The sequence below is a fragment of the Zosterops lateralis genome, assembly GCF_965231275.1.
Source record: "Zosterops lateralis genome assembly, chromosome: 2".
Classification (NCBI taxonomy): domain Eukaryota; kingdom Metazoa; phylum Chordata; class Aves; order Passeriformes; family Zosteropidae; genus Zosterops; species Zosterops lateralis.
In genome coordinates, this window is record NC_139763.1 from 33,419,936 (window position 1) to 33,431,052 (window position 11,117).

Below are 11,117 nucleotides of genomic sequence, written 5' to 3' on the forward strand. Positions count from 1 at the left end.
TACAGCTGCATTAATGTAAAGAGCTAGCACCACGGAAATATTTCACTCTCTGAAATTAATAATAATTTCCAAAGTTATTGGCAACTACTCACAGTTATATGAAGGTCAGGTTTTATTATTTTCTGAATAATTCTAACTAGTATATTTCCATGCTGGAAATAATAATAAAATAATAAAATAATAAAATAATAAAATAATAAAAAATAATTGAGTTTGGGACCATAAGAACTCTTTCAGCAGTACTGTCCAGAGACATTAAAATGTTCTTTAAATCTTGTTATTGTGTCCCTTTTTACATGCATTTTGAGGTACTAAGGCCCAGACTGGCAACAAGACTAACTCTAGGCCACCTGAAGAATCAGTGGGAAAATGGAACTAAGATTTGAGTGCTGGATGAGAACTATATTTTTTGATCCTGTGTTACTCTGCTCTTCATTCAAAGAGAAATAAAATGTTTCTCTGCAGTTTCTGCTTGTCTCTAGTAATCAGAATTATCTCAAAATGTTTTAAGTGAAGAGGCAACTTTTCTCTGAAGAAAAGTTATGGTCTGGAAAAGAATAGGCTATTTTCCTTGAAGATGGGGAGAATTAAGTTAAACTGAAGTTTTCATCCAGTTTCCCTGTACTTTTCAGAAGGGGTATAATATGTAATGGGATCGGGCAGTTACTACAGAGCAAGATCAAACTGCAGTTTAAAAAGATACAGTGGGTATCAAGACCAGCAATGCATTGATGCAAAAAAAGATACAGATGACTTTTCATAAATGATGAACATTGCTCTCCTTGCCATTTCATTTTTACTCGATTCACTAGAAAACCAAGAAAGTACACAAAACAGGTGCCATACCAGAAAGATGGAGAATTAACTTTATGAACAAGTGATAGCATGCATGAAAGCAGCAGACATTTTGTTTAGTGTCCCACCAACATAACCTCAAGGAAAAATTAATGTTGCTGACCAGAGTTTCTAACAATGACATTCCTGCCACCTCACTTTGCATATGCCTGTCCAGTAAGCAGATTTCAAGCAGTAATAATTTTAAATAACTGTTTAGGCCAATGATCTAAAAGTTAGAGTGTTTTCATGCATTATGTATATCTGCATAATTTGATCGTCCAGTCATTTCTATTTGTTATATCAAATAGCATGTTTGGTATGGGATTTACTGAGAGAATATAACATCCCAAAATGGTATTTACACAGAGACTTATAAGCTTACACTTGCAATTTCTACCTGAAAATTTTGAAATCAGGTTACCTCAGAGCTGTCCTTAGGTGATACTAAAATTCTGTTGAAGTAGTTCATGAGCACTGTGAATTTCAATAACAGATGCAAAGTGCACTTTGCCATATGGACTCCACAAAGTGAGAGACTTCACAATTTCATCTGGCAAGACATATGCATTTGAAACCACTCAACAAACTGAATTTCCTTAGCATGAGAGATAAAATGAACTAAGGGTATGGAAACTAGATATTAAATTTGGAAATAATGATGCTGCATTTTATTCATACATACATATATACATTCTGATTTGTAAATGTACAGAAATACAAAACTGTATCATCTGGTGCACCTCCTTTCTCTTTCCTCTCTGTACGTATCCTCATAAGCTCATTTTACCATTTTAAAATTTATTCCTGTGTGCTAGATGTAAAATTGCATCTAGCAATTTTTTGCTATTTGAGAATTTTCCTCATTTCAAAAACTCAGTGCTTGTTTATGGTGGAAGCAGGAATCCAGATACAAGAATGATTTGAGCTGGTGTTTCACATTCAGACTTAAGGCATGGATGTAGGATACAGGCTGAGTTGAGTACATATACAAAAACTAATTATTTCTTTATATCCTTTAAAAAAAACCCTGTCCTATCACTGGATAAGTGGGAAATAAAAACTTAGATTTGAGTCCAGTTAAACAGGATGCTGTATATTGTACTAGAAGAACTCTATAGGTTTTGAGGAATTTTTTTAAGATAGTAAAACATCTGAAAGCATGTACATGTGGGTCTGGAAAGGATACTTTTGTGTCAGAAATCTAAATGTGAATTAGGAAGTGTTAAAGAACTTCGTTTTATGTTGTAGGGGATGTCATAGTCTGGATGTAGTTCTTTTGAAATTAGTGACTTCCGAGGCCTTGGTCAAGGTCATGCAGAAAGTGACTGACCTACAGTCAGTAAGGGTCAGGTCAAAGCCAGTGAGTTCACACCTTTTGCAGTTGGGCATGTCTGCAGTTGGCTACTGTGATGAATGGCTGAACATGGTCTTTGCAGCTTTTTTTAAGGATCATCTGGGTACAGAACTGATGTTGAGGGTATGGAGAGGTTGCTGGATCATGCCAACCCCATCTCTTATACTGGGAAGTAGTATAGAATTCAGGAAATGGAAATATTTTCCCAATAGCTTTTGTGTCTAAGGCACACACAAAGTCCACACTTTCCACTTCCTGTCAGCATTACTTTTATCTTGTTTATTGACTTGTGATTAATTTCAGAAGCCTTTTGTTCATTTGTTTCTGGGTACTAGATATATAGGGAATTCAATTAATCATTATTATTCAAGGTTGAGACACAGGCAATAATTTGCCTTCTGGCTTTTTCAGGGACTTTCTGTTAGCTTGAATGGTGAAGGTTGTTCCTGTGAATCATTGTAGCTTCTATCAAACTTGACAAGTCAGAGATGAACAATCCTTCATAAAGAGAAAGTAGTCAAAAGTAATCCACAGATACTTCTTTCCCTCCAGAGTGTTTTTAGTGAGAAGTTATTTAACTATAAGGCATAATTTCAGTAATTCCTTGCTATTTCAAACACTATGCACCATTGTGAAACATAATTTTAACTATAAAAAAGAAAGATTACCTTATTGCTATGTTGTTTGTTGAGAAGGTTCTCTCTTGAGACTTACTTAGACTTACTTGTGGGAAAGCTTTATTTTTTTTTTCCCAAGCCAGTAAGAAGTTGGTATCTTTTCTATCAGAAGACATGCAGTTCATAACAAGTTGGGAACAAAAAGACTGCTATTCCTCAGGAATGAAGAGAAATTGGATTAATTACTAGGAGTCAAATAACTAACATGACATAGGTTGAATTCTAGCACTGGTTTTATTATTTTGGATATTTCACACTAATCCCATTATATTCACTATTACTAAATCAGTCTCAGAAGTGATGCTTTGTATGAATTAAAAAGGCTATTTCTGTTAATGCTGCATCGGAAGTTTGTATGAGAGTCTTACTCTGACTGAGCAAATAGCATTGACTTCCCTTACTCAGAAGAAAAATGGCACTGGAGGACTCCCAAGGAAGCAGTGGTGTGAAGACATACTTTCAGAATTCATGGTCAGATCTTAACAGAAATTTTTTTTCTCCCTCCAGCTCCTCTTTTTTGAGTATAGAATTTTTCCTGAGAGCACTACTGCTGTGGAATAGAACATGTTTCCTTCACTGTTTACTAAGTTTCTTGGGTTTATTTTTCTGGGTTTAGTATCTTTTCTGCTTTTCTTCAAAAATTACTTCATTCTCTCCCTCAACCCCATCTTCAACCTAACTGGGATTGGAAAGAGGAAGAGATGAAGAAAAGCATATTGAGAGGCTTTTGCAATGTCACTTTTACAAAGATGAAAATAAACAACAAAGCAAATTTTTGTTTACAAAATAAGTTTCTCTCTACTGATGTTATTTTCCATCATTTCATAATACTACCAAATGAAATTAATTAATTAATTGGGTACACTCTGGATTTCAGTTTTGTATGTTTATTTCCAAAGGTTCTTCTGTGTATGGAGGAGTGATGTTGCACACAATTAAATCAAGTTTCTCTCTGCAGGCATCACCACAGTATTGACCATGACAACTTTGAGTACCATTGCAAGAAAGTCATTGCCCCGTGTTTCCTATGTCACCGCCATGGATTTGTTTGTGACTGTGTGCTTTCTATTTGTCTTTGCTGCTCTGATGGAGTATGCCACCCTTAACTACTACTCAAGTTGCAGGAAACCAAACTGTACTAAGAAGAAAAAGTCGGTAAGATGGGAGCATTGAAATTTCTTTTCATGTGCAGCTCAGAGAGCAGATAATCATTCAACTGTAGCATGTAATCACATGGCACTTCACTCCTCTAAGATTTTCCCAGTGGTGTGATCTGCCCCGAAAGCTAGTGGAAGAGTCACCTGCAGGAGCAGTAGGAGCAGTTATGTGCCTGCTGAGTGAGGTCTGCTCCTAACAGAAGCAGCCTGCTCACAATGGAGCAGCAACTCTGCCTATGCAACTTTTGTCCTCCAATTACTGTCCTGGTAGTCAGAAAAGTCTCCCACTGAAACAGATTGCATAGCTTGTTGTACAGATAAATGCACATCAGTGTATATTCAAATGCATTGCAATTTCATGGCTTAACAGGTCTAGAAATATTTATGAGCAGAATTTCATTGTCTCTGCTGGGAACCAGTGTTCAGTTTAAGGCCTGTGCACAAACATGCGCATTCCCAAGGATAAAAATAGACGTCATTTAAAAAGGATTTAGGCATGGCTCTTTTTTGGCCAAAAACCAACTTGGAAGTTGGTTTTTGGCCAAAATCCAAACCAACTTCCAAATCAACTTCCAGAAAAACACAAAAGCTCTCTATTTAGTATCAAGTATGCAGGAAGAATTGCCTGGTTTACTTCATAACTGAGAAGGGGCAGTTTAATAGAGAAAAAATCTCAGTGTAAACGTAAGGAAGGGGATTCACCTGATAAATGTCATGTGTTCAAGATCAGTAGTTGGAGCTGTTGGAGGATGTTATGTGTAATGGAGGAAATAAGGACATTTGAAATAAGGGCATTTGAAATCAGAAATCAAAGCCAAATAGGAAAAATGTGAAGAAAGAAAATTGAGGAGAAAGAAGCCTAAATTTAGGGAATAATAGGTCATGATGCAGAAAGGGATTGAATGAAGAGCTATAGAAAATGATTGAATGAAGAACTAATGAAGGAAAAGCTGAAACAAATATGGGATTAGAGAAAGTCTAGAAAGCCATAGACTTAGTCAATGACAACTCCATTAAACCTAAAATAGCTTCTTGAAAAAATGCCTTGCTCATAAAAGGCAAAAGATTGTTAACAAAAGATAAGTTTGAGACTGAAATGAACTTACTAGTGATCAAACTAAAAGTGCCATCCTATAGAAAGACTGAATTAAAAAGTCATGAGTGTATTTGTTAGTAGGATGTAATTCCAGATACATGACTGAAGACATGAGCAAGCATGAAACATAGACAGGATTTAAATTAACACCAGGGAAAATGTTCACTATTGTTCAATCAATAAATAAATTTAATGGGTTGAATTAAGATTTTAAGTCTATGAAAACTAGATTTCCATTCTGCTGAAGTTTCATGCCATTTTCAAGTGTACAGAGTATTATGCTGAATATATAGAACATACTGCATGAAGTGTTTTATGGATTTAAGGGTTTGGTCCAAGGAATACTATTGAATATAGATTCATGTGAAGTACTAAGTATGTTTTCTTCTGAATAATTCTTTTTTTGTCTTTATTGAAGCTACCTGACGTAAGTTTTGGTCATGTAATGGTAAGTAAGTTACTTTATTCAGTGGGAGAATTGGGGGCATGAATAGATAGTTGACATTTACTTGCACTAATTCCTAAGAGAGCTGTATTGCTGTTATGCTTTACCCTGGCTTCACTAAAAATATTGTTTTGCTTTTTTGTTAAAAGGTCAGTTTGCTTTCAGCTGTGACAGAGGAACATTTCTGCCTTTTTCTATAAGGACTTATCAAGTGATATGGGAGGGAGGAGGGTCAAGTATAGAATATTATGCATTATTTTTACCTCAGAAATTGTGTATCTGCTTTATATAATACAGAAGTTTCTCACTACATTTTATGAGAAAGTAATGAGTATAAGTTATTTCATAAACTTCTATGTTTAACTAAGTTTCCTGAAAAAAAGTTCATTTATGCATATGCAAAACCTTTTGCAAGCTTTCAGGTGGATTTTCACATAATTTAGGCACAGAAGCTGAACACAGTTGTACTCTGTCTACAAATGGGATATGTGCAGCAGCAATTAAATTGGAACACAGAACAAAATTATGTCTCTAAGTTGTATGAAATCTGAAACTGGAATACCTGCTATATATATGCACATATAAAGCATTTGGAAAGCATGAAACCAGTTAACCAGCTGGCTGAATGGTCTGACATCAGATAAGAACAGAGTCAGGGGTTTGCAAACATAGAGGTTTGAATTTCTTAGGTTGGATATGCTGAACTTTCTCATTTAGAACTGCCAGATCCATGTTATTAGCCTATCTTTACCGACAATAATATACACTTTTTTGTTTTTAAAATATGAGTTCTCTGATGTATTTTAAGACCTCACATAACTTACAGCAAGTGTTACATCTATCCACTTTCTACTGCTGTCAGTCCCTGGACAAACTTTTCTGAAAGATTAAATTAACAGAGCATGTGGAATGGGTAGCAGCACTTTCCTTTTCCAATTAAAATCTATAGTAAAGATAATTGATATTAGGGTTTAAAAACCTTTATCTAGAATTAGTCATTCTGATCTGCTCAGAAAGCATCTGCATGTCCAAGTTTTTTACTTGCTCTTTTTTTTTCTTCACCTTAAAATAATATTTGAGCAGGACCTTTGTCTATACAAAAAAATCTTCAAATTAGAACTTAAATACGCAATGTCTCTGGCTCTCAAGATATCGTTTGGTCTTTTTCAGCTTTGTAGTGATGACACTTAAAAGGTGAAATTTCTTAATCTTAGTAAATCCATGTTCAGGTAATCCCAAGGCTTTTTTTTTCTTCCTAGAAAATACACATACACCTTGTCAGAAATAATATTATTAAGCATGTTTAACACTGCACCTGAATTGCCTTGTCCAAGGCCCTGGAGAAGTGCCTTGTCTAGGCAAACCTCCTGAGTGGGGCTGGGATGGTTCCCACTGTGTGGGCAGTACTCTCCTCCCAACCCCAATTCAGATGGACACGCAGAACACAGGGGGACCATCCAACTTCCCCTTGTATCTTGTCACTTCAAGATACCTTACCTGACAGAGATTTAAAAAAAAAAAAAAAAACAAAAACAAAACCAAAAACAAACAAAAAAAACCCCAACCAGATTACAGATTAATCTCTCTGTATTATTAGGGCAATTATTTTTTCTTCTGTCCTGAGCAGACAGCTGATATAACGAAACAACAACAAAATACCCCAGAGAGAGGAACTTTCCTTTGCAGAGCCAGAGCACTTCACTCACCAAAACCTCTCAATTTTAACATAAATATTTTAGACAGGCATGGAAAATTTCAGTCCCTGAATTGGAAATGTTCATAAAATGTTCATAAATGTTCAACAAATGTACAATATATGACATAGTGATATAGAAGAACTCCATGTATACTCTAGAAACAATTTTTTCTTTGCAATAGAGTCAAAAAACATTGCTTGTACAATAATCTTAGACCTTTTTTCACATGGCAGCACATCGTGGGGCTCTGAAACAAGACACCCAAAAGAGAGAGAAGACCATACAGGTTTCTGTCATCTAATCTCAGAGATAAAGTCATTCACAACAAATAGATTTGCAATAATCTGCTTCTAAACTCAATCTGCTTGCAGTTCACAGCAGAATGCACCTGAGACATTTTAGCATTTACTTATGATAAAATGAATTGTGTCCAGAAGTAATTGACTGGATTCCATAGGGCAGTTGTTCAGGTGTAGTTATCTGTGTTGGCAGTGCCAACATCTAAGTAGAGGGATGCCACATCAAGTTCTTAGCTTAGGCACCAGCATTTTTAATGAGATGGGTAATAATACAGCATGCCAAACCAGAAGATTTGTAGAAAGCAAATTAAGTCAATATAAAAAAGAAAAATTTCCACTAAGGCACATCAGTCATATCACCAATATTTTTCACATCCAGAAGGAAAGTTTTCAGATACTCCCTAAGACCTTCAGCAGGAAATGTTGAGTATTTTGTATAGCATGGAAGCAAGAGCCCAGAGCATCCTCCTAAATGCAAGCAGTCGTGACCAGCCTGTTAGAGCACAGCCAGCATGCTCCTGCAGGCAAAGCCAATGCTCAGCACAATCCCAGGGAGAGGAAGAGATAGGTTTTCTCTTAGGTAGAGAAAACCAGGCTGATAGGGCTGTGTCTGCTTTGCCAGGATGGTGCAGACAGGAAACAAAGCTGATGGGACCTTTTCTAGTGATGTCAGTGGAGGAGGTGACATTTGTGAAGATGGAATGGATGGCTTAAAGAGTGGGGAGACTATTGTGAGAAGCATCTTGCACAGCAAGAAAATGTGACAGAAAAGCTGACAAAGTGTAACTAGGGAGTACACTGAAGGAGAGGTCTGTAAGTGCAAATGCTGCTGTGAGGATGCATGACACCAAAGTATCCTATTTCTGAGCATGGTTAGTGTGATAAGCACTAAGGGGACATGCCTCAGGATGCCATTTTGAAATCCTGGAATGATCATTATCTATCCGTGACCATATCTGTTATATAAATCATAATAAAGTTAAGAGGCAGTGAATGCATCCATATGAAGTGGAGGATATTGTATAATTAAACGGAGAGGGGGGATATCTTCCTTATTTTGGAGAATCCCTCTTAAATGCAGCAGCTGCAAGTGTTTAAAACTACTTGCAAATAGCATTCTGACAGGTAAGTGAACTCCCAAGTGTGAAAAAATGATTGCTTTTTGCTGTGATTATTAATTTTGATCTGTATCATCCAGGGAAACTTGTCAAACTATTGTGGTTTTTTTCTCTCCTCAGAATTATTCTGTACTTGATATGAGACCACCGACTACAGTCATCACATTGAACAATGCCATGTATTGGCAAGATTTTGAAGATGCATGTGTCTATGAATGTCTGGATGGGAAAGACTGTCAGAGCTTTTTCTGTTGTTATGAAGAGTGCAAATCAGGGTCATGGAGGAGAGGACGGATTCACATAGACATCTTAGAACTGGACTCTTACTCTAGGGTCTTTTTTCCTACATCCTTCCTGCTGTTTAACCTGGTCTACTGGGTTGGATACCTCTATCTTTAAATGTTGCCTGTAGCAGTGAAGACTGCTGCGTTTTCTCACTGCAGATGGATGGTGAAAGTGCAGAAAAAGTGAAGGACACAGTCAGTTTCATCTGAAATTATAAAGAACACATTAACCTTCACCATCACAGAGCCTGATGAAGAATTTTAACATGTAATTTCCTGAAAAAGCAAAACACGGAAGAATTCTCTCCTAACTGCTCTTTGTTTTAAGAAAAAGGTTCTTACAAAGTTCAGCTGAATTTGTAGTGTAAGCGATGTTTATGAATAATTATTGTATATTAAAATCTCTACTATTGTCCCTTGCCATAGAAGCTATTCACAATTCAGGCAAAGTTTAAATATGTAATTTTTACTTTTTCATTCCCATGCTTTCTTCAAAATGCTGCCATGTCCCTAAGGCTCAGAGCAACGTACACTGGCACTAGCAAATAAGCCAAAGCCAATGCAAACGCTCATTTCTATTTAAATTTGCTTGATACCATAGATTTTGGGAAATTGATGATCTCCTTGATATAGAGTAACCACCAAGAGATATTAAGAAATGTCTGGTAGGATCAAAACGTGGACATTAGTTCCTACAGAGGTCTGGGATTCATGGAATTAGCCACTTACCCACACATATTGGTTTTGACTTAAAGGTGAAAAGGCAGACAGAGAAGGAAGCTATAATTTTGATATAAATAAGACTTGCCTATCTGTGAGGCAGCTGTAGGCATAACTTCTACATTTTTTCAAGCTTTTAACTGGGTTTTTTTATGACTCATTAAACATGGGATGGTCATTAATTTGTAAAGTACTATACTTGAAGCAGGACAAGATTCCTGCTTGTTTGTGTCATTGTAGCAGTTCATAGTGCATAGCCCATGAGTAAAAATCACTCTATAATAGCACTAGAAATATGTGACTTTCTTCAGATTTCAATCTGCTAAAAAGTGTTCCCATGCATTCTTATTTTTTCTCTCAAATTTGTATTATAAAATTGAAAAACATGTTCCAAAGGCCTTTTTTTCTCCTTTTCACAACATTAAACACTGCAATATTTACTCACGGTAGTTGTTCCCCAGGCCAGAGCTAAAGGCTGAACACTTTTGTCTTGAATAGTGCATTACAGGAACTCAAATGTGACACTTGGATTAAGCATGAAATAGTTGCCGCATATAGAAAGAGGTTCTTTTCATTATTTTCCAAAATTTCCAGTGATATTTTACACTAAAAAAAAATTTTGTAATTTTCAAGGTTTTGACCATTCAACTCTAAACTACCCATTTTTTTCAAAAACTAGTTTTACAGTATTAGACTAAGTGATGTCTTTTACAGACTGTCTACATAATTGCTATTAAGCAAACAAACCACATCCATAATTAAATAGCAATAGCTTTTCACTACCCTTTGCATGACAATCTTACAAAAGTTAAAAGATAATTAAAACGACAATTCTATTTCTTTTCTCTTTTTGAATAATTTTTTTTTATTAACTCAAAGGATGCATGTCTCTTCTATGCAGTATTTGATGAAAAAAATGAATAGTGGATGTGACTGCAAAGGAGTTTCTTTTTCCTCAAAAGGAAAACCTCGCAAACAATCAAAAACTAATGCAATGGTAATTCTAAAGGAACAGAAATTCTGTCATGTTCTTTGAAACATCACTGTCTTGCTGTCATTGCTGTTGCTCTGTTCTTCCACTGAGTTTTTAATTGGAAAAAAAAAACCCAAACTAACACAAAAGTTAATTGTAGTTATTCAAAATCTTTCTTCTGTTTTTAACTTGTCTGAAATATCAGAAACATAGCTGGGTTTCGGTTGTGGAGGGGAATTACTTCTGTAAGGACTGACAAAATTCAAATTAGAAGCACAGAAAAGAAATATTTTGAGGCAGAATCAAAGCCTTATTTTTAGAAAAATCTGCCCAATCTGATGTCTTCTAAACCAATGATTACCTTCTGATTTCAAAATACATGTTGAAAATAACTCACATTAGCAAATTAACTGCTCTGTAAACCTGTGTCCTGCACTTGGAGGTATGTACTTAATTTAAA

The 11,117-nt window shown here is 35.8% G+C and overlaps 1 protein-coding gene across 1 annotated transcript in view; it reads left to right on the forward strand.

Annotated features, from left to right (window-relative positions):
* Positions 1-9,114, forward strand: part of GABRG3 (gamma-aminobutyric acid type A receptor subunit gamma3) — a 287,460-nt gene extending 278,346 nt beyond the window's left edge. The window contains exons 8-10 of the mRNA XM_083855542.1: positions 3,827-4,023; positions 5,540-5,569; positions 8,801-9,114. Coding sequence (XP_083711668.1) covers positions 3,827-4,023; positions 5,540-5,569; positions 8,801-9,079 — 506 coding nt within the window. The 3' untranslated portion in view covers positions 9,080-9,114. The remainder of the gene's footprint in view (positions 1-3,826; positions 4,024-5,539; positions 5,570-8,800) is intronic.
* Positions 9,115-11,117: the final 2,003 nt, after the last annotated feature.